The sequence below is a fragment of the Callithrix jacchus genome, chromosome 1, assembly GCF_049354715.1.
Source record: "Callithrix jacchus isolate 240 chromosome 1, calJac240_pri, whole genome shotgun sequence".
Taxonomy (NCBI): domain Eukaryota; kingdom Metazoa; phylum Chordata; class Mammalia; order Primates; family Cebidae; genus Callithrix; species Callithrix jacchus.
The window spans coordinates 207,138,757-207,160,625 of NC_133502.1; the positions used below are offsets into that span (position 1 = coordinate 207,138,757).

Genomic DNA, 21,869 nt, shown 5'->3' on the forward strand with positions numbered 1-21,869 from the left:
AAGGAAAGGCAGTGAGAAAGCCTTGGGAATTTTATCAGTTACTACAAGGGAGAGAATACTTTTTTTTCAAAAATATCTGTGTGGGTGGCAGTTATTCATTCATTCATTCATTTATTTATTTCAGTTTCGCTTGTCACCCAGGCTGGAGTGCAATGTTCACTGCCACCTCTGCCTCCCGGGCTCAAGCAATTCTCTTGCCTCAGCCTCCTGAGTAGCTGGAATTACAGGCATCTGCCACGCCTGGCTAATTTACATTTCTAGCAGAGAAGGGGTTTAACCATGTTGGCCGCCAGGCTGGTCATAAACTTTTGATCTCAGATTATCCACCTGCCTCGGCTTCCCAAAGTGCTGGGATTACAGGCCTGAGCCACTGCCCCCCGTCAGATTTTTTAAACCATTCTGTGTCAATGGTGCAGATGAACTACACTTGTGCCCAGGAGAAAGCAGAAGGGCATTCGAACCTCAGGCCACCGAAGCCGACCCCTGAAACGTGAGCCATGGTGAGAAATAAGCACAGAGGCAAAGCCCCTTGCCCGGTGTCACAGGAAGTGGTGGAGCTGGAACCTGACCTAGAAGTGTCTGATGTATACAAGCATGGACCGACTCTGTAGCCTGAAACTCCAACATTATTGAAGGAAAAGAGAACCACACAAAGCTCTCCAGTGCCCAGTCTCAGCAGCTCTCCCGTCATTTCCTCCTCCCTGCCCAGGGGCTGAAAGGGCACCTGCTCAGAGGCTGCACAGGTTTCTGTCGGAGGCCTGAACGGTGTCCTGTGTAGCAGCACGAGGTTTCCCTAGCAACCCCACCAGCCAAATGCACACATTACAGAGAATGCCACAGCCTTCTCCAAGGAAAGCCTCTTCCCTGCAACCAATCACAGGAGCATCTGCCTTAATTGCCCTCCTACTCCCCGCACCTAGCAAGGGGCTGGTTTACGCTCAGGCTCCGTTGAAAGGATGAATGAACAAAAGCTTTGTCAGTCCTATGAAGAGCTTCCAATCCCCACTGGGCGTCCGCAGCACCGGGCTGCCCCTCCATAGAGCAGGTGTGTTGCTCACTAAGTAGGAAAGATCCCACGTGTTAGGGCCTGGGCCCATTTTGGCCTCTATCCCTAACGCAGCTCAGCGTGCTGCACTTAGTAGGTGCTCAGATCTGAAATAAACCAGGGTTTCTTTTTATCCTTGACAGTTTTGCTCTCATTGCTCAGGCTGGAGTAGTGACATGATCTTGGTTCACTGCAACCTCCAACTCCCTGGTTAGACTTTCTCCTGCCTCAGCCTCCTGAGTAGCTGGGATTACAGGCACACACCACACCCCGCTAATGTTTGTATTTTTAATAGAGACAGGGTTTCACCATGTCAGCCAGGATGGTCTCAAACTCCTGACCTCAGGTGATTCACCTTTCTAGGCCTCCCAAGGTGCTGGGATTATAGGCATGAGCCACCACGCCAGCCTTAAACCAAGGTTTCTAAGATGCTCTCAGCCTCCTCAGATCTGGCCCAGCCCACCTTTCCACCTTACCTTTTCTGCACAACTGCCCACAGCTAGCCCAGCCGCTAGCCCAGCCTACGCAACAGCCAGTCTGGCTCCCCCACAATGCAGAGCCGGCACTGGCCACAGGAGCCAGGCCCAGTCCCATCCAGGGCCTGCCTGCCGCAGACGAATGCTACAGACACAGCTGGTAGCACACGGCAGTTTATTGTGACGCACGGTGGAAAACATCTGTAGACCAGCTTACTGCAGTGGTGACCGCTGCAACACATGCTCAGGCACTTTTATTATATAAAATAGAGGGGAGGGCGGGAGTTCCACCCGCTCCTTTGTGACAGCAACCGGGACCTGAATTCAGAGCCTTGTAGGCATATGCAGCTTTCGTATCGCTTCATGATTTGAGTTTGTTTCCTTTAAAAAAAATGCCTTCTTGCCGTAAGGCTCAACACGGCATATAGAAAACGGTTAGGAATACAGGTAAATTCGGCAACCAATGTAGACCAGTGAGGACGAGCTACTCTCTTCTAAAGAAAGGCAGTGAGAAAGCCTCAGAATTTTTTTTATTAGTAGAAAAGGGAAAAAAGAAAACCTTTTTGTTTTTCTGCTTTCAAAAATATCTGCAGGTGGCAGATTTTTAAACCATACTGCATCTACCGTGCAGGTAAACTACCCTCGGGCCTGGAGGGAGACGGGATGGGGGTGGGAGGCACGTTCATAACAGTCCCAAGAAGGTCGAGGGAGGCGTGCGGCAGGGTCTGGGAAGCGGAGGCTGCAGTGTCCGCCTGTCCATGTGTCTCAGGCTGCAGGAGAGAAGGCTTATTCAAAGGTTTGGCCTCAGCTCCATCCGCTTTGCCATCCACCTCCTCTGAGCATTTGTCGGGGCAAACGGCAGGTCCCCACGCCTGGGGACAGAGGCAGAGGCAGAGTCAGCAGGGAGTTTGTGTGCTGTGCTCCCCTGGCAAATCCCAAAGCAAATTCGAGAGGGAAATCAGGCGCCTGGCTGCTCCCACCAGAAAGAAGCAAGGCGGAGCCTTGGGAGTCACAGCTCAGCTGGACAGGAACGCTCTCAAAAACCTCTTCCCGCAAAATATTTAGTGGTCAGACATCTTCATACACAACAGCAGCACACAAACAGTTCAGGCAAACAGGAACACTTACAACAGGAAAGGCAGAAAAGTGTAAAATGCCACCTTCTGTTCCAACTCATAAAACAGGTGACACCACAGCGGGTACACAGGTGAACCACAGCGGGTTCACACAGACAGGCACCTTCTATCCCACGGCAGGAAATTCACATCCAATACTGACTACTGATGCTTAAAAAAAGGCCCCATGAAGCCCAGACATGGAGGTGCATGCTTGTAATCCCAGCACTTTGGGAGACCGAGGCAGGTGGATCACCTGAGGTCAGGAGTTTGAGACCAGCCTGACCAACATGGTGAAACTCCATTCCTATTAAAAATAGAAAAATTAGCCAGGTGTGGTGGCAGGCTCCTGTAATCCCAGCTCCTGAGGCAGGAGAATCGCTTCAACCCAGGAGGCGGAGGCTGTAGTAAGCCAAGATTGTGCCATGGGACTCCAGCCTGGGCAATCAGAGTGAAGTCTCCAAAATAACAAAAATTCCCATGAAAAAGAGGTAAGAAATGAGAATCTCAGAAAATAAGATCCTCTGCTGCAAAGTCCCTTGCCCAGTGTCACAAGAAATGGACGTGTGATGCGGGACCCTGGTTAGAAGCTCTGGGCGTGTGGCCCACCAGCCCCACTGCCCCGCCTGCTGCCCCTCTGGATGCCCCCAGCGCCCGAACCTGGTCCTTGTAGTGCTTGGCGTTCCTCCGCTTATCATCCACCTGCAGCAGCATATCCTTCAGCTGCTTCTCTGTCCGACGCACCTGCTTACAGGCTGCCTGGCGCTCCCTGTGTGGTAGACAAGGTGGCTCAGAGGGAACACCCTCCTTCAGAGGGTCAGGCCAACACATCCTAATCTGGTCACCCCACCCATTCCCCGGGCCTCACTGGCATCTAGGGATCACCTAGGGAGGCCTTTGCTGGACGCCTATGACGTGCCTGGCTTCTTACAAGGGGCACTGCAAATAGTCCCATTTACAAATGAGGAAACAGGCCTCAAAGAGCATCTATGTAGCTGGAAAAGAGGTTTGGGGCCTGGTGTAACTCCCATTGTCTCAGTCCTGCTGAGCCCAGAGATCAGCTGTCCTGGTGGGCAGGACCGCCCTCTACCTCCTCATCCTTAGACATAGCCACCAAAGCTCCTGGCTTTAGAGGTGGAACAGATGATCCTGTTCAAACCCCACAAGCTCCCCCCACCACCCATCCAGTGGAAGGGATAAGGGCCCCATCAGGAGGGAGGAAAACAGCCCCCAGGACTGAGAAGACACAGCTACACAGCTGGTTGCTGACCCAAATCTGGGCAGGACTACAGAGGGGCTGGAGGTTTCTCCAGGCCAGTGGGGGTGGAAGCAGGGGCAGGAGCACGTACTTGGTCTCATTCTCCAGTTGCTCCTCCAGCTGTGCGATCTTGGCCTCGAGGGCAGTGAGGGAGGCCTTGTACATTAACTTCACAGAGCCCTCCACCTCCTGCAGCTGGACCTTGAGCTCCTCGTTCTGCTGCTCCAGTTCCTGCCGAGCGTTCTCGATCTTCTGGGCGTGGCTGCGCTCCAGGTTCAGGTCAGTGTTGATCTGGTCGATCTGCAGGAGGAGGGCTGGTGACCTAGGGGAGGGCTGGGCCCTGGCTAAAGGGTATAAGCAGGGCAGGAGGAAGGTGGCAGCAGGATGCCACCACACCCTCGACACCCAGCAAAGAAGCCTGAGAGTGATCTTCCATGTCGTTGCCTGGACATATTCCCTCAAGCGGCGGGGAAGCGGCGGCACGTGGCCTGTGCATCTGCTGGCTAGGTCCGAGGCCAGCTCCACCAGGGTGGCTCCAGAGCCGAATGGGAGAAGGCTGGCCGGCGCTGGCACTCACCTGCAGGTTGGCCTTCTGCAGGCGGTCATAGATCAGCTCCCTGTTGCCCTGCTCCTCCTCCAGCTCCTCGATTAGGGCTGCCAGGGCTCTGTGGGGTGGGTGGGAGGAGTGAGGGGCCCAGCCCAGGGACACACCTGGTCCCTCCCAACTCTGCCCCCTTACTTAGCTCACCCTTTGCCGCGGCTGTTGGCGATCTCGTCGGCCAGCTCGTCCCGCTCCTGCTGGGCCTGGCGCTTGGCACGCTCCGCGGCTGCCAGTTCCTGCCACAAAGATCCAGAATGTGACCTGAAGGCAGCCACAGCCCCACAAGACCATCCTTCCCAGCCCTGGGCACCCTCCTCTCAAGCCCTTCCCCAGCCCCACTTCCCCAGAAAGCTCTTCCTCCACGATTCCTCTAGCTCACAGGGCTGGTGGCCCCCTAAAGTCATAGCTTAAAAGCATTGTATGTTTATAAAACTCAACTACATTTAAGTGCTAGGAATCAAGCCAGGTGCCAGGGTATGTTGATGACTTAACAAGTGTCCTGGCCTAACCAGGGCAGACCACATGGACAGAGCCGCTCACTGCTGCCCCGACCCTGTTCTGGGTAGCCAGAGCCCGGAGTCAGCTCCGGAGCCTGCAGGCAGGAGACGGCTGTAACCTGGGCGCACTCACACCCGGCAAGTTACACTGCAGGGCACCCTCTAGACCCAGGGAACACTTCAGGACTGGCTCAGGTGCGACATGGACAGAGCAGCCTCGGGAATGCTGAGACCCTCTGTCACCAGGACACAGTCACGGTAGGAGGTGGTGGCAGCCACGGAGCCTCATCTGATGTGAGGCATTTCCCTCACACACAATCTCACACCAGGGAGGCCCGCTATGTAACGGAACCCTGGAGGGAATCCTTTTGTAACGCGAGAGCTGTCCCCAGCCAATTCCTGGAGCTGAGTCGGACCTTAGCCCTGCCCTCTGCTGAAAGTCCTGTGCTGCCACCTGCTGGCTGCCGGGCAGCAGTGCCGCTCTCCGCTGCCGCCCCACCCACCTCCTCCAGCTGGATCATCTTGGCCTCCATGATCTTCAGGTTCCTCTCATTCTCTTTGGCCTGGGCCAGGATCTCCTCACAAGAGGCGCGGGTGTCATCCAGCTCACGCGTGCAGTCGTTGAGCTGGGCCTGGGGCAGGGACAGAGGCTTGGCACCCCACCCAGGTCCTTGGCTCTCGGCCCTCCACCCCCACCCTCCCACGTCATCTCACACACAGGGTTGTTGGCTGTGCTCTGCTCGATATTTAACCAACTAACCGTGGTGACAGGGAGAAAAAGCAACTGAGGACAAAAATCTGTGTCCCACTTCATAACGCACACTGACAGTATTGGTCACTGTGGACGCAAGCCCAAGCTGAGCTTCATTTTCCACTTCTGTCCCCTCTGTAGGCCGGAGACCAGTGCCCACGGTGCACGGTGCCACCCCTAATGCGCACCTGCCGCTTGAAACCAGTGCCCAGCCTGGCAGGTGTCCCCACCACAGGCAGGAAACACCTTTCCTTTTGTTACTCATCTCCTATTTGTTTTAATGCTAAAGATTTTTGTCAAATACTCTTTTTTTCCATTTGCAGATAACTCCAAAAACAGATTCCCCAAGCCAAAGCGCATGAACGGGTGTGTGCAGCCAGACCACAGCAGCAGAACATGCCAACAGCAGAGTATCTGTGCCCCACAACCTTGCCCACAGTTAGCTTTTACAGATTTTTGTTTTTTGCCCAGGCACAGCAGCTAACACCTGTAATCCCAGTCCTTTGGGAGGCCGAGGCTGTCAAGATCACGAGGTCAGGAGTTCGAGACCACCCTGACCAACTCAGTGAACCACTGTCTCTACGAAAAATACAAAAATTAGCCAGGCATGGGGACACACACCTATAATCCCAGCTACTCGTGAGGCTGAGGCAGGAGAATCACCTGAACCCAGGAGGCAGAGGTTGTGGTAACACAAGATTGCGCCACTGCACTCCAGCCTGGGCAAAAGAGCAAGACTACTATTTTAAATCTAGGGTTATTCTTGCTACATGAGATGACATATCAGAGCTGTTTTTATGTGTTCATTGTTCTTCAATTATTGGTGAGGTGAAAATTTCCAAGTATGTATCCCACATTCTAGGCTGCTTCTCGGAACCATCACGCCGGAGCCCAGAAGGCTGGAGCGTCAGGACGCGGCTGATGCTGGAGTCTGCACTGGGTGAGGCCTTCTGAACTCCCCCATGCCTGGGCCTGCACTTGCCTGTTTGCTTCTGCGTTTCATGTACTCAGCCATGCACCGTTCTGCAAGTTTGCTGTTGGACTATTGTTTCCACTCACCTCTGAGCCTGTGTCTCCATCAGTGAGATTGGACTGGAAGCACCCAAAACCTCCCCAAGAGGCACCACCCTGCCAGGTTCCTGCCCCAGTGCCCTCGCATGTAGCTGGCTCAGCTGGGCACCGCCCGCCCTCACCCGCCACTTCTGCAGCTGCTCGATGGCTTCATCCCGGTTTTTGTTGGCCGAGTCGATGTCCATCTCCAGCTTCTTCCGGGCGGCCACTGCCATGGAGTGCCGCTTCCTCTCGTCCTCCAGCTCTGCCTCCATCTCCCGCAACTGGAGGAAGGAACGCCGACAGCTTGGAAAGCTGGACCCACTCAGAGACCCTGCTCTGGCTCTGAACGCAGGTGCCTCTGCAGGATCTGAGGGGCCTCCGGAAGCCAGTGGCGATTACTGACTCGAAGAACTCTAAGAAGGTGAGTTGCTGACCCAAATGACAGGGGACTGGACAGGAGGGACAGGGGAGGGGAGGCGTGGTCCAGGGCCCTAACACAATCCAGGTGAAGGAGGAAATGGAAGCCTGCATGAAGCCAGGGCAACCCTGGCCACCGTGGGGTGGCAGGAGCCCACGCACACCTGTCTGACCAGCTGCTGCTGCTTCTCCTCACTCTGCTCATCCCGGTCCTGCAGGTCCCGCTCGAACTGGATCTTCATGGCCTGCAGGCTGACCTCCAGCCGCAGATTGGCGTTTTCAGTGTCCTGCAGCTCATCCTCCAGCTCCTCCAGCTGGGTCTTCAACTCCTCCACCTGCTGCTCCAGAAGCCGCCTGGACTTCAGCTCATGGACCTGAGCCCCAGAGATCCCAAGTCAGGAGCAAAGAGACCGGCAGGGACCTGGGTCTGCTAGACCCGGAACGTGTGTATGCGTTGACCCTCTGTGATGACCCCGCTCGGGCCCCTCGCAAGGCCTGGCTGCCGGGCCCGGCACTCACCCTCTTGCCCTTGGAGCTCATGAGGTCCTCCATCTCCACACGGAACTGCTTGTTGAGCCGCTCCGGCTCCACTTTCTGCTCCATGGCTTCCTCCAGGGCCCGGGCCAGCGACAGCACCTTGGTCTCCTTCTCTCCGGCCTCGGCCTTGGCCCGGTCACGCTCCTCTGCATACTTGGCAGAGATGGTCTTCTCCTCTGCCAGGAGCTGGGAAAGAGGGGCACCATGAGGCTCAGCCCCACAGGCTCCCAGCTACAGCCCCCAGCAGGGCAGAGCAGCTGGACCCAGGCTAATTTTTGTATTCTTAGTAGAGATGGGGTTTCACCATGTTGGCCAGGCTGCTCTCGAACTCTTGACCTGGTGATCTGCCCACCTCGGCTTCCCAAAGTTCTGGGCTTATAGGCATATAAGCCCATGCCTAGTCAAGAGTGCATGCTTTAGAGTATACAGGCCCCACAGTCTCTGCAGTAACTCAACCCCACTACCACAGCGCAACAACCAGAGATGACACAAGAATGACACAGTGTGTGTGTGCATTCGGTCCAGCTTTGGTTCCCCAAAACGCAGCGAGCTGGACCCGGCCGCCGCAGTTCCATGCTCGATGTCTATCCCGCCCCGGTGTTCACATCTCTCTCAGCTTCCCGCAGATCTTTTGGAATAAGGAAGCAATATGAATGCACAAATAAATGATGTAAATGGCAAGAAAACCAGTTCATTATAGAAAATCTGAAAAAAAACATGAAAACCCAGAAAGGAAAAGTTCCTCCTCAACCCACTGCATGAAGACACCCTCTTCCGCTGGCCTTCTCCCCCAGCCCCTCAACAAGCCAGAGACTAAGGGTCCTCTAAGGGCTGGCCCCACATGACCCCTCCTGGGCAAGGTCCGGAGGGAGCCCAGGCTTTCTCTGATGAGGCCCCCACCTTGGGCTGAGTGCCGGAAGGAGAGAAAATGCAAAGGATGGGGTGGATGGCTACACACCTGGTCAAACTTCTGCTGCAGCTTCTCCAGGTGGCACGCCATCTGGCGCTGGTGGTCCAGGACCACGAGCAGGTCGTCCCGCTCCTGCTGGGCCTGGCGCTTGGCACACTCCGCGGCTGCCAGTTCCTGCCACAAAGATCCAGAATGTGACCTGAAGGCAGCCACAGCCCCACAAGACCATCCTTCCCAGCCCTGGGCACCCTCCTCTCAAGCCCTTCCCCAGCCCCACTTCCCCAGAAAGCTCTTCCTCCACGATTCCTCTAGCTCACAGGGCTGGTGGCCCCCTAAAGTCATAGCTTAAAAGCATTGTATGTTTATAAAACTCAACTACATTTAAGTGCTAGGAATCAAGCCAGGTGCCAGGGTGTGTTGATGACTAACAAGTGTCCTGGCCTAACCAGGGCAGACCACATGGACAGAGCCGCTCACTATTGCCCCGGCCCTGTTCTGGGTAGCCAGAGCCCAGAGTCAGCTCCGGAGCCTGCAGGCAGGAGACGGCTGTACCCTGGACGCACTCACACCCGGCAAGTTACGCTGCAGGGCACCCTCTAGACCCAGGGAACACTTCAGGACTGGCTCAGGTGCGACACGGACAGGGCAGCCACGGGAATGCTGAGAACCTCCGTCACCAGGACACTGTCACGGCAGGAGGTGGTGGCAGCCATGGAGCCTCATCTGATGTGAGGCATTTCCCTCACACACAATCTCATACCAGGGAGGCCCGCTATGTAACGGAACCCTGGAGGGAATCCTTTTGTAACGTGAGAGCTGTCCCCAGCCAATTCCTGGAGCTGAGTCGGACCTTAGCCCTGCCCTCTGCTGAAAGTCCTGTGCTGCCACCTGCTGGCTGCCGGGCAGCAATGCCGCTCTCCGCTGCCGCCCCACCCACCTCCTCCAGCTGGATCATCTGGGCCTCCAGGCTCTTCAGGTTCCTCTCATTCTCTTTGGCCTGGGCCAGGATCTCCTCACGAGAGGCGCGGGTGTCATCCAGCTCATGTGTGCAGTCTTTGACCTGGGCCTGGGGCAGGGACAGAGGCTTGGCGCCCCACCCAGGTCCTTGGCCCTCGACCCTCCACCCCCACCCTTACACGTCATCTCTCACACAGGGTTGTTGGCTGTGCTCTGCTCGATATTTAACCAACTAACCGTGGTGACAGGGAGAAAAAGCAACTGAGGACAAAAATCTGTGTCCCATTTCATAACGCACACTGTTGGTCACTGTGGACGCAAGCCCAGGCTGAGCTTCATTTTCCACTTCTGTCCCCTCTGTGGGCCGGAGACCTGTGCCCACGGTGCCACCCCTAATGCGCACCTGCTGCTTCAAACCAGTGCCCAGCCTGGCAGGTGTCCCCACCACAGGCAGGAAACACCTTTCCTTTTGTTACTCACCTCCTATTCGTTTTAATGCTAAAGATTTTTGTCAAATACTCTTTTTTTCCATTTGCAGATAACTCCAAAAACAGATTCCCCAAGCCAAAGCTCATGAACGGGTGTGTGCAGCCAGACCACAGCAGCAGAACATGCCAACAGCAGAGTATCTGTGCCCCACAACCTTGCCCACAGTTAGCTTTTACAGATTCTTTTTTGCCCAGGCACAGCAGCTAACGCCTGTAATTCCAGCACTTTGGGAGGCCGAGGCTGTCAGATCAGGAGGTCAGGAGTTTGAGACTACCCTGGCCAACACAGTGAACCACTGTCTCTACTAAAAATACAAAAATTAGCCAGGCATGGGGACACACACCTATAATCCCAGCTACTCGGGAGGCTGAGGCAGGAGAATCACCTGAACCCAGGAGGCAGAGGTTGTGGTAACACAAGATTGCGCCACTGCACTCCAGCCGGGGCAAAAGAGCAAGACTACTATTTTAAATCTAGGGTTATTCTTGCTACATGAGATGACATATCAGAGCTGTTTTTATGTGTTCATTATTCTTCAATTATTGGTGAGGTGAAAATTTCCAAGTATGTATCCCACACTCTAGGCTGCTTCTCGGAACCATCACGCCGGAGCCCAGAAGGCTGGAGCGTCAGGACGCGGCTGATGCTGGAGTCTGCACTGGGTGAGGCCTTCTGAACTCCCCCATGCCTGGGCCTGCACTTGCCTGTTTGCTTCTGCGTTTCATGTACTCAGCCATGCACCGTTCTGCAAGTTTGCTGTTGGACTATTGTTTCCACTCACCTCTGAGCCTGTGTCTCCATCAGTGAGATTGGACTGGAACCACCCTGCCAGGTTCCCGCCTCAGCACCCTGGCATGTAGCTGGCTCAGCTGGGCACTGCCCGCCCTCACCTGACACTTCCGCATCTGCTCGATGGCTCTATCCCGCTTCCTGTTAACCAAGTTGATGTGCGCCTCCTGGTGCATCTTCAGCTTCGTCCAGGTGGCCACTGCCTTGGAGTGCCACTTCCTCTCGTCCCCCAGCGCTGCCTTCATCTCCCGTACCTGGAGGAAGGAATGCCGACAGCTTGGGAAGCTGGACCCACTCAGAGACCCTGCTCTGGCTCTGAACCCAGGTGCCTCTGCAGGATCTGCGGGGCCTCCAGAAGCCAGTGGGGATTACTGACTCTGATAACAATAAGAAGGTGAGTTGCTGACCCAAGGGACAGGGGACTGGACAGGAGAGACAGGGGAGGGGAGGCGTGGTCCAGGGCAACCCTGACCACCGTGGGGTAGCAGGAGCCCACGCATACCTGTCTGACCAGCTGCTGCTGCTTGTCCCGGTCCTGCAGGTCCCGCTCAAACTGAACTTTCATGGCCTGCAGGTTGACCTCAAGCTGCAGATTGGCATCTTCAGTGTCCCGCAACTTATCCTCCAGCTCCTCCATCTGGGTCTCCATCTCCTCCACCTGCTGCTTCAGAGCCTGCCTGGACTTCAGCTTATAGACCTGAGCCCCAGAGAGCCCAAGTCAGGAGCAAAGGGACTGGCAGGGACCTGGGACTGCTAGACCCGGAACGTGTGTATGTGTTGCCCTCTGTGATGACCCCGCTCGGGCCCCTCCCAAGGCCTGGCTGCCAGGCCCAGCACTCACGCTCTGGCCCTTGGAGATCCTGATGTCCTCCATCTCCATGCGGAACTGCTTGTTGAGCTGCTCCAGCTCCACCTTCTGCTCCATTACTTCCTCCAGGGCCTGGGCCAGCGACAGCGCCTTGGTCTCATTCTCTCGGGCCTCGGCCTTGGCCCAGTCACGCTCCTCTGCACACTTGGCAGAGATGGTCTTCTCCTCTGCCAGGAGCTGGGAAAGAGGGGCACCATGAGGCTCAGCCCCACAGGCTCCGAGCTACAGCCCCCAGCAGGGCAGAGCAGCTGGGCCCAAGCTAATTTTTGTATTCTTAGTACAGATGGGGTTTCACCATGTTGGCCAGGCTTTCCTCAGATCTTTTGGAATAAGGAAGCAATATGAGTGCACAAATAAATGGTGTAAATGGCAGGAAAACCACTTGATTATAGAAAATCTGAAAAACGTGAAAACCCAGAAAGGAAAAGTTCCTCCTCAACCCATGAAGACACTCTCTTCCGCTGGCCTTCTCCCCCAGCCTCTGAACAAGCCAGAGACTAGGGGTCCTCTAAGTGCTGGCCCCACACGACTGCTCCCGCGCAAAATCTCGAGGGAGCCCAGGGTTTCTCTGATGAGGCCCTCGTCTTGGGCTGAGTGCTGGAAGGAGAGGAAATGCAAAGGATGGGGTGGATGGCTACACACCTGGTCAAACTTATTCTGCTTCTCCTGCAGGTTGCACACCCTCTGGCGCTGGTGGTCCAGCTCCTGCTGCAGCCATGTCTTGGTATTCTCCATCTCCTCGTACCGCTGGCTCAGGCCCTCCAGGTCCTCCCGGACCTGCCCCTTCACCTCCTCTGCGGTTTCCAGGCACCCCACACTGTCAATTCTCTTCTTCATGTCGGCCACCTGGGCAGGAGCAAGGAGTAAGCAGATGCCCGAGATGGCACACACCTGTCCCTGGGGCAGCTAAGAGCCTGCCTGCCACACTGTGAAAGGGGAACCAAGGATCTGCCCAGTTATGAAACTGCCTCCCCCAGTCACTTCCCTCTCCATGGTGGGGGAGACAAATGAAGTTTCTGCACAAAGGCATCCATCTAGTGTTTGAAGCTGCGGGGAGGCTGACTCCTAGGCCCGCTGTGGGGACTCCAAGCCCTCATCCACACCAAGCCTCTCGCTCTCTGGGGGACCACTCCCCGACAGCAAGGCCAGTGCCCTGTGGGGGTGTACACGGGGTCCCCATCACTCAGCCCTTGCATCTGCAGATAAACCTGCAACCACATGCGCTCGAAGGCGACTCCTACCCTGACTTTGGAATGAACTCCCAGCCCATCCCGAGGTGGGTCAGGCCTTCTGGCCCGCCACGTGGAGGCCTAAGATAGGATCTACGACAGGGGCCCTGACATTAGTCTAGGGACCCCTTGACAGTCTATAGAGAGGACTAGGGACTCCTTCTCATGACAATGTTTCAACAGGCATGAAATAAACATAAGGAATCACCCAGGCAACCAGTATAGAGAACTGCAGTTGCCATCACTCAGGAAGCCATGTGACGCCAGGTAGCACATCAGATAGCAAATTCAGCGCAGGCCTGGCAATCACGAGGACAAAGAGCTCAGCCATGACCCTGATAGGGTAACTGGCCATTTCTCCAGGTGACAAGGGCGCAGGGACTGCCAGCACCATGGCTTGTGACTACGTTCATAATGGAAGCAGTGCTACATTGTAGCTAGACTGGCGAACATTAAGTGAAAAATAGCAGTGAAAATAGTGGTGTCCCCCATCTAAGTCCACAGACCCGTGGATTCCTCTCTTATGGACTCAGGCTAAGAGCACTGACATAGGACAGCGGGGGGGGGTTCCCTAAGAAAGAGGGCAATGGGCTGGCCCAGCGGTAGGCTGTCCTGCAGTGCCCAGGCCAGCAGCTCTCCTGATTATTTAACTGAAAAAATTCTTTTCATCCTCCACCTGCTTGAGCTTGGTGCTCAGGCCCAGCTTCTGCCGGTTCTCCTCCTGCAGCAGCTCCTAATCCTGGGATGAGATGAATGTGGGTGCTCAGGAGAGCAACCTCATCATTGTGAGACAGTCACCTTAAGGACCGGCTAATACAGAAAGGCACTCTATATAGAAACAAGAAGTACCAAACCTCAGAGTGCTCAGGTTTCTGAACCCCAGAAACCCCACACCCTACAGAAAAAAAAGGAGCCGGTCCTGCTGATTCACGGGATGATCATGTAAAGACCTGGTGAAAGCTGGGAGCACGCAGAGACCGCCCCTCCAGGATGAAAAGGAGAATGGGCAATCTGACCAGCTCTAGAGCTAATAGGCAGAGGGGCCTTCCTAAAGGAGTCCACCTTCCAAGAACCTGAATTTCCATGGGATATTGAGCAAGTCCATGTTGGCTTCCAAATACAAAATTGTTTTTCAGGAAGAAAATGTTGCTACTGAGAAGTAGGCTCACTACTAGCTTGTCAGTGATGTCACCTTTTGTCCGACATCATCAATCAGGCCTCAGTTGGTCATAAGCTCCAGTGACTGGTAGCTGGAGTCCATGACAGCTGAGGCCGGATTCACAGCGGCAGTCAAAAATGATAGTCCCTTGATATTCTAGAAGCCCCAAAGACATCTCTCTTCAAGACAAACAAATACATCTTACCACGTGAGGTGACGTCTCCTCCGGAGGCCCCTGGGTCGTACCCTCCTCCGGGTCTTGAACGGGAGCTAGGAGGAAACAGAGAGACAGTCAGTGCACTGGTGCTGCTGAGGAATCCCACCAGGAGGCTTGGGGGATGTGGACCGAAGCTGCAGTGTATGGAGCTGCGCTGCCGACAAGCATGGACTGAGCTGCTCATGGACCACTCTCCTTGGTGTTGAAGGAAGGCAAAGGACAGGGGCACAAATGAACCAAAGAGCCGTGGGCTTTCTAGCTACGGCAACCTCATCACTGTGAGACAGTCACCTTAAGGACCGGCTAATACAGAAAGGCACTTTATATAGAAACAAAAAGTACATTAGGGCTGCCTAGAACCGGGGTGCAAGGTTGGGAAAAACAGAGGGGTGTCTACTAACGAGGTTTCTTTGAGGAGGAATGAAGAGGTTTTGAAATTAGATTGTAACATGCATGCATAGCCTATAAATATAGTAAAAACACCAATCACCCACTCTAAATGGGTGAATCGGGTTGCGGGTCAACTACATCCCAATGAAGCCATGTTCAACAGAGAATACGTACGGTGGTGATATTCACAGGCTGCATCCTCCTGCAGTAAGAGGGGGGAAAAAAACCATCGTGAGGATGAGATCATACTGGGTCCCGACTGCACGGGTCTTTTATTCACTTGGTGGTGTTAGAAAACCAGGTATCCAACAGTGATCAAGTCACTGATCCCCAAATACAGCCTAGAGGATGCCTGGAGAAAAGGCTGTGGGTTTCTGTCTTTGATTTTGGACAGATTCTTGCTCTGTCACCCAGGCTGGAGTGCAGTGGTATGATCTCAGCTCACTGCAACCTCAGCTTCCCGGGTTCAAGCATTTCTCCTGCCTCACTCAGCCTTCCAAGTAGCTGTGACCACAGGCGCCTGCCACCACGCCCGGCTAGTGTTTGCATTTATAGTAGAGATGGGGTTTCATTATGTTGGCCCTGTCTGCCTCAGCCTCCCAAAGTGCTGGGATTCCATGTGTGAGCCACCGAGGCAGTAGGTTTTCATGGGATATTGAACAAGTCCATGTTGGCTGCCAAATACAAAATTATTTTTCAGGAAGAAAATGTTGCTACTGAGAAATAGGCTCACCACTAGCTTGTCAGTGATGTCACCTTTTGACCGACATCATCAATCAGGCCTCAGTTGGTCCTAAGCTCCAGTGACTGGTAGCTGGAGTCCATGACAGCTGAGGCCGGATTCACAGCAGCAGTCAAAAATGATAGTCCCTTGATATTCTAGAAGCCCCAGAAAAAGACATTTCTCTTCAAGCCAAAGAAATGCATCTTACATGAGGTGATGTCTCCTCCGGAGGCCCCTCGGTCGTACCCTCCTCCGGGTCTTGAACGGGAGCTAGGAGGAAACAGAGAGACAGTCAGTGCACTGGTGCTGCTGAGGAATCCCACGAGGAAGCTTGGGGGATGTGGACCGAAGCTGCAGTGTATGGAGCTGCGCTGCTGACAAGCATGGACTGAGCTGCTCCTGGACCACTCTTCCTGGTGTTGACAGAAGGCAAAGGAGAAACGAAAGAGCCTTGGGCTTTCCAGCTACGGCAACCTCATCACTGTGAAACAGTCTGAGAACCGGTTAACACAGAAAGACACTGCATGGCTCAGCGAGAGCATCTCATCAGACCTGCTGCCCACGTGAAGGTCTATGCGAATCCCAACATTTTATGAAACTTTACAGGATTATTTAACTTCTGTGGATCTGCATATCCTGATACTACAATTATCTATCCTGTTGTATTTTTAAAATAGTAGTAAAGCATACATATTTATTATTTGAGTTGTTAACTGTGCATTTTAATGCACAACATTCATGATGCTGTGTCAATAATGAGAAAAATCTAAATTCATAATCTAGCTTCCACCTTGGGCAATGAAAGAAAAACAGCAGTGTAATGTCAAATAGAGGAAAAATACATAATGATTGCAGAAATTAAAGGAATAAAAAACAGGAAATCATCAGAGAAAATCAACAAAACCAAAAACTAGTTCTTTGAAAAGATCAAAAACATTGATAAACCTCTACCTTTTCTATCCAGAAAGGAAAAGAAGGAAGTCACGATGGATGCTGGATGCGTAACTGTAAACACATCTGTGCTCACACTTGGATACATTATATGAAATGAGCTAATTTTTTGGATCTGTTTCAGAAGGTTAAAAGTCTTCTCAGGATAAATGAATCATCTGAATAGGTCTATATTTAATTTAGAAATTGAATCAATAATTAGTATCCTCTCAAAAAAAAAAAAAAAAAAAAAAAAAAAAAAAAAACAGAAAACACTACCTTCAGATGAATTCACCGGTAAATTCTACCAAAATTCTCACAAAGAAAGGTAGTCTTACCATACAAGCAAGTAACCATAATTTTAGCATTGCCTTAGTTACATTGTAAAAATTATGTTTCCAAACAAGACACAAGAAGGTTTATAACTGCTGTATTCATAATTGCCCAAACTGAAAGCAAATGTCTAAATATTTGAGATGTCCTTTACTATCAAAAGTGAACCAAGCCTGGGAAACATGGTGAAATCCTGTCTCTACAAAAAAAGTAACATTAAAAAAAATAGCATGTGCATTACAGCCAAATTGCTTGGGAGGCTGAGGTAGAAGGATCAGCTGAACATGGGGAGGTCAAGATTGCAATGAGCTGTGATTGCACCAGTGCACTCCTGGGTGACAAAATGAGACCTTCTCACAAAAATAAAGAAACAAAAAGAACCAAACTCTAAGTTGTCAACGTAACTTTCCTTGTGTAGTTGCATCACCCGTTGATTAAATGCATTTCAATGGGCACGAACGAAATAAATGAAGAACCTGACATAGCATTTACTGAGTTTCTCTCATATGGGACACTGGATGAGTAAACTGAAATTATTTGCTTCAGTCAACTTCATGATATAATTTCCACCCTACCTTCATTTTCTTTGCGGCAAATTTTTTTACGCCTCCTTTTTGCTGCCCAGCTCCTGGCGCGGCCAGCCAAACCTGCAAGGCAGAAATGCATCATAATAAAGACAGTGCTTGACATCTTGCTGGCAGAGGACCACGGAGAAATCAGTAAAAACGTTCTCAGTTTAAACTTTTGATCCTAGTTTTCACCGACTGCTTTTCAATGCGACCTGAATTAGATCTGGGTTCTAGGAAGATTTGTTTGTGCAGGCAGATACCTTTATTCAGATGAGACAATACAGAGAAGCAGAAGTTCCAAGTTACCAAAAAATAGGCTGGGTTCAAATCCTACTTAGAATCTGCACATACCTGGGAGAGGGATATGAACCCATCTGTGCCTCTCTTCCCTATTCTCAGATGTGGAAACATTAGTAGATCTAGGCTATAGACCTAAGGTTATAGTGTCTAAAAGAATGAAATGCAGATAAAGACTTAAATAGACTCATGTTTTTGGAAATGCCCTAAAATGTCTAATCAATGTCGAGAAGAATAATCCAGACACTTGGTAGTGGTTGAATATAGAGAGGGAGCTTGCATGTCTCTGCGCAGGGTTAGGATGGAAAGTGACTTCAGTTTCCATGGCCACATGATTTCCAGCTCATGACAGAGATCTCTGATTTCCCTGATCCCCAAGTCAGCCCCAAGGGATAGGCAGGGAAGGGGCTACAACCCGTATTTTCAAATTCAGTGAATTCAAATTCAGACATTTTGAGTGACTTGCCGTCACCACAGTGAGGAGTGATAGGTCTGAGGTAATCATGTGGTTGGTTCCCCGGGGAGAGAGATCCCGGAACACCTGAGTCCTCTAGATCATGCCCTGGACCCTGGACCGAGAGCTGTTCTCACAAGCTCTGTGAAATCCTGCTGCCCCAGTGTTTCTGTGGGATGGTTGAGGCTATGGAGAGGTCGCAGGTGGCTTACCGCAGTTACTGACCTACTCTATTATCCCTATGTTGTCACTTTTAGTAGTTTTATGACCCATAAGGCAAACATTTTAAGTCTCAGTTATGATGCACGGTCTGAGATTTTATCTGAATCCACTCTTTCCACCCATCAGGTGATTCTCATCGGCTGGGCTGGAGCTGGCCTGCCGTAAAAGAGGACACATGGCATACCACAGAGCGGCTGTGCGCCCCACTCCTGCACATACTCTTGCCTTGCTTCTGCTTTCCCAGCTCTGACAATCCTAATTCTGGCTTCCAAACCAATCCTGTACGTCCCTCTCAGTTCTCAGACTTGCCTCAACTGTTGGATATTTTAATCACTGTTGTGACCATGACTGAACGGTCACATTTCATATGCCATAGTATATGTTTATCTTTTTACATATTTCTTAATAGCATTTAACTTATTGTTTCAGACTTTTAGGAACATTTCTGGGCTAAGTGTGCTGGCCCATGGCTGTAATCCTGACAGTTTTGGAGGTTAAGGCAGAAGAACTGCTTGAGGTCAGACGTTTGAGACCAACCTGGGCAACACAGTGAGACCTCGTCTCTAGAAAAAATCTACAAATTACCAGATGTGGCGGTGAGCCCTTGTATCCCTAGCTACATGGAAGGCTGTTGTGGGAAGATCGTTTGAGCCTAGAAGATTGAGGCTGCAGTGAGCTATGATCACGCCACTGCCTGGGTGACAAAGCAAGACCCTGTCTTTTCACAATAAAAAGCATTACTGTGTCACAAGTATCCCCATTTTATTTCTCATTATCTAATATTGCTGTTTTCATCCTGAGGCTTAATTGCTTTAGTAAGCTAAGAAAAAAAAAAGTTTTTATTTTTATTTTTAGAAAGGGTACTATTTAAAGCAGGTCATATTCATGCCCTTTTGTAAATCCTAGTTTTATATGCCATAAATCTAGAATTTACACTCTTGATGTATTGAGTCTTTTTCTTAGAACCAGCCTCCTCATATGTAACACAGTATAATTCCCATTTTACACCTGACTCGAAACATTGAGAGGATAGAATAAAATGAAAGAGCAGTCTGTATACCATGTAATGCACAATGAGTCACAAAGCGAAGTTTTCTCCAACTCAAAGGCGACAAGTGCACAGTTAGCGTCCTCTGCAGAACCCATAGCAAAATGAAATTTTGAGAAAATATGCACTTTGGCTGCCCAGTGAAGTTAGAAGGAAACTGTCACAGGTCATCATCAAGACTTCCCCAACATTGGCTTTTATTTTTAAATAATGAAATACACATGATTTCGCCTGCTTTCTTTCGTGTATATTACTGCATGTTCTCTTTGCTTTTCTGCGTACCCTATCTTGGGAATCACTCCATAGCAATAAAAAGACATCTTACTCTTTTTTACAGCTCCATACTTCTCCTTTATGTAGAAATACCAGCTTATTTTTTTTTCTTAGAAATAAACATTTAATAAGGACTGATAAACAGAAGCCATGTCTGTGTCTTGAGGGGTGGCAAGACAAGATGGTGGATCCCTGTGCCATTACCCCTCACAGCCCTCAGACCGAGGGCGTGTATACCATAGGGAAGGAAGGTGTGGGACAATTGAAGGTCTTTTTACATTAAAATCCTTTTACCTATAGGCAGGGTTTAGAGTAAGTACCTGCTCTACACAATGGCTCACAATGCCCTGCCCCACAGCCCCACCCAGGTGCTCACAATACCCTGCCCCACGGCCCCACCCAGGTGCTCACAATACCCTGCCCCACAGCCCCACCCAGGTGCTCACAATGCCCCGCCCCACAGCCCCACCCAGTGGCTCACAATGCCCATCCCTGCTTCTGCCCACCTGTGGTCACCTTTCCCCTCTGTGTGACATTATTCATCCTGGGCTGCCTGAGCTTTCCAGTCCTGAGAAAAGTGTGTGTGTGGAGGGGAGGGTGGTTGTTATTAAAAGTCACCCTGGGCACTGAACTCAGTAGAAAACCCTGGTTACTAATGTCAGTTCCATTAGCATCTCTGGTTTTCTGAGTCTGGTAGCTTCCATTTGTTCAACGAACGTAGTGATACACAAATGTTTGACTGATTTTGTACCTAAATGCTCCTCTCCTGTCTTACAAGTGTTAGTTTTTGTCTTCAATTTGACCACAGCAAAAACATGAAATGTTTCCTCTCTCCTCCCCTTTTCCATCCTGTAGGAAGGGGAGCCATGAAAACAAACTCTTTTCCACAGGCAGGGTCTGGCCTTCTAACTCCAAGTCTTTACCTTCCAAATTCAAGTCTAAAGTCATTTCATCTCTTTTGGAACCTGTAACCATGAGCTAGCTCTACCTGTCTTTCAGAACAAGGAGGTAAACTAAGCCCGTGAAGTTACTGGAGTAGGGCTGAAGAGACGTTCACGTCAAAGTGGGAATGTTGAAGCAATCAGAGCTCCACGGCTACACTTTTGGGTAAAACCACAACAAAAACAGCTTTTTTACAGCTCGGGCAGTAACATTTCATACCTTTTGCAGTCATTTTAAGCATGTCCCTCAATTTTTCCTTCGGTTTTCAAATTACAATTGGAAGACATAAAGCTGCTTCTGTCAAGGTGACTTAAAACCATCTATTAAGAACACCATATAATCTCTTCCATGGCAAACTCTACTTCAAATTTAACAAGTCTCCAAATATTTGAGTCTGAATTATCCCAATTATTAGCTTCTCTATCGAATAGGAGAAAAAAAATCATTGGGCCTTTAACTGGCTCCTTCACTGAGGTGCCATGGTAGCTGGACAGCCAAGGCTAGAGAATGGGATGGAGACTCCAAAACTGGAGTATCTGAATTTTCATCGGGGAAAGGGAGAGACTAGACCAAAAAGGCCTCAAGCAAGAAGGCTCAACAACGAAGACAAGAGGCAGGACGAGCCTTTGTCCCCCATGCCCAGCCCCGGGAAAGCTGGCTATAGGCAGGAGGGAGCTGGAAGCTGAGGATGTCTCTGGGGTGATGGGATGGGAAGGAGGTGGGGAGGTGGTGGCCAGAGATGTGCCAGAGAGCAAATGGCACCCATGGCTTCTTTACCTTTGCGCCTCTTTGATTTTCCGGGCCGCGCGTCCTGGACCTCCACCACTCCAGTATGTAACACGGCAGGCTCTGGAGTGGTAGATGCCACAGACTGGCCACGAGGCTCACAGCAGGCACAACTGGGGCCAGCGCTGGGGCATAGACAATTCCCCATGGGTGATCCACAAGGGGACTGTAACAACAAAGTAACACAAAATAAAATAAAATAAAAAAACAAACAAACAAAAAAAAACGAAGAAAACAAAACAAAGCAACACGCAAAAAAAAAAAAAAAAAGCAACAGACAAAATAAAATAAAACAAAGGAAAAAACAAAGAAACAGAGCAAGCGCCAAGGGAACAAACACTTCCGTGAGAGTAGTCGGAGCTCCTCCTCCTCCTCCCACTACCAGCTTCCGACTGAAGGCTGCTGGTCCTGGCTGATGCCTATCCCCCACAAAGCCTCCTATGTCACCTGATTGCCAGGAAACAACAAAGTCAGGCCAGTGACTCACAATGCCACTTCTCACAACCCCATCCAATGGGTCACAATGCCCATTC

General features: G+C 51.4%; 4 protein-coding genes across 20 annotated transcripts in view; 2 read left to right on the forward strand and 2 right to left on the reverse strand.

The window, feature by feature from the left end:
- Positions 1-6,599, forward strand: part of LOC128928993 (cadherin EGF LAG seven-pass G-type receptor 1) — a 34,779-nt gene extending 28,180 nt beyond the window's left edge. The window contains 2 exon segments of the mRNA XM_078365319.1: positions 4,071-4,173; positions 6,067-6,599. Of these exon segments, the coding sequence (XP_078221445.1) occupies positions 4,071-4,173; positions 6,067-6,070 (107 nt within the window). The 3' untranslated portion in view covers positions 6,071-6,599.
- LOC128928990 (uncharacterized) overlaps positions 1-8,245 on the forward strand; it is a 39,264-nt gene extending 31,019 nt beyond the window's left edge. Inside the window, exons 2-4 of the mRNA XM_078339764.1 lie at positions 6,606-6,683; positions 7,057-7,217; positions 7,432-8,245. Of these exons, the coding sequence (XP_078195890.1) occupies positions 6,606-6,683; positions 7,057-7,198 (220 nt within the window). The 3' untranslated portion in view covers positions 7,199-7,217; positions 7,432-8,245. The remainder of the gene's footprint in view (positions 1-6,605; positions 6,684-7,056; positions 7,218-7,431) is intronic.
- Positions 1-21,869, reverse strand: part of LOC100387845 (uncharacterized) — a 226,702-nt gene that overhangs the window by 145,214 nt on the left and 59,619 nt on the right. For 7 of the 17 annotated variants that reach the window (XM_078339717.1, XM_054240871.2, XM_078339712.1 and 4 more), the window contains exons 7-20: positions 21,328-21,502; positions 17,321-17,392; positions 15,691-15,752; positions 14,933-14,960; positions 14,357-14,421; positions 12,406-12,609; positions 11,737-11,940; positions 11,398-11,592; positions 10,997-11,149; positions 9,598-9,726; positions 8,709-8,834; positions 7,733-7,936; positions 7,378-7,587; positions 6,937-7,077 (exon numbers count right to left, since the gene is read on the reverse strand). In XM_078339717.1, coding sequence (XP_078195843.1) covers positions 6,937-7,077; positions 7,378-7,587; positions 7,733-7,936; positions 8,709-8,834; positions 9,598-9,726; positions 10,997-11,149; positions 11,398-11,592; positions 11,737-11,940; positions 12,406-12,609; positions 14,357-14,421; positions 14,933-14,960; positions 15,691-15,752; positions 17,321-17,392; positions 21,328-21,484 — 1,950 coding nt within the window. In that variant the 5' untranslated portion in view covers positions 21,485-21,502. Of the gene's footprint in view, positions 1-6,936; positions 7,078-7,377; positions 7,588-7,732; positions 7,937-8,708; positions 8,835-9,597; positions 9,727-10,996; positions 11,150-11,397; positions 11,593-11,736; positions 11,941-12,405; positions 12,610-14,356; positions 15,753-17,320; positions 17,393-21,327; positions 21,503-21,869 lie in introns of all 17 variants that reach the window. The other 10 variants (XM_078339722.1, XM_078339721.1, XM_054240877.2 and 7 more) reach the window with 5 other exon arrangements.
- Positions 1,738-4,112, reverse strand: LOC144578054 (uncharacterized). Its single transcript, XM_078339765.1, has 3 exons — positions 3,986-4,112; positions 3,297-3,405; positions 1,738-2,393 (listed from the first exon to the last, which is right to left on the reverse strand). The coding sequence occupies exons 1-3, from the start codon at positions 4,057-4,059 to the stop codon at positions 2,142-2,144; spliced, it is 435 nt and encodes a 144-aa protein (XP_078195891.1). The 5' UTR covers positions 4,060-4,112; the 3' UTR covers positions 1,738-2,141.

Coding starts and splice junctions, on each gene's coding strand:
- LOC144578054 (XM_078339765.1), bottom strand. CDS start 4,059: ATGTACAAGGCCTCCCTCACTGCCCTCGAGGCCAAGATCGCACAGCTG. Junction 3,406..3,985: donor CAACTGGAGAATGAGACCAA/GTACGTGCTCCT, acceptor TCTACCACACAG/GGAGCGCCAGGCAGCCTGTA. Junction 2,394..3,296: donor CCAAGCACTACAAGGACCAG/GTTCGGGCGCTG, acceptor CTCTGTCCCCAG/GCGTGGGGACCTGCCGTTTG.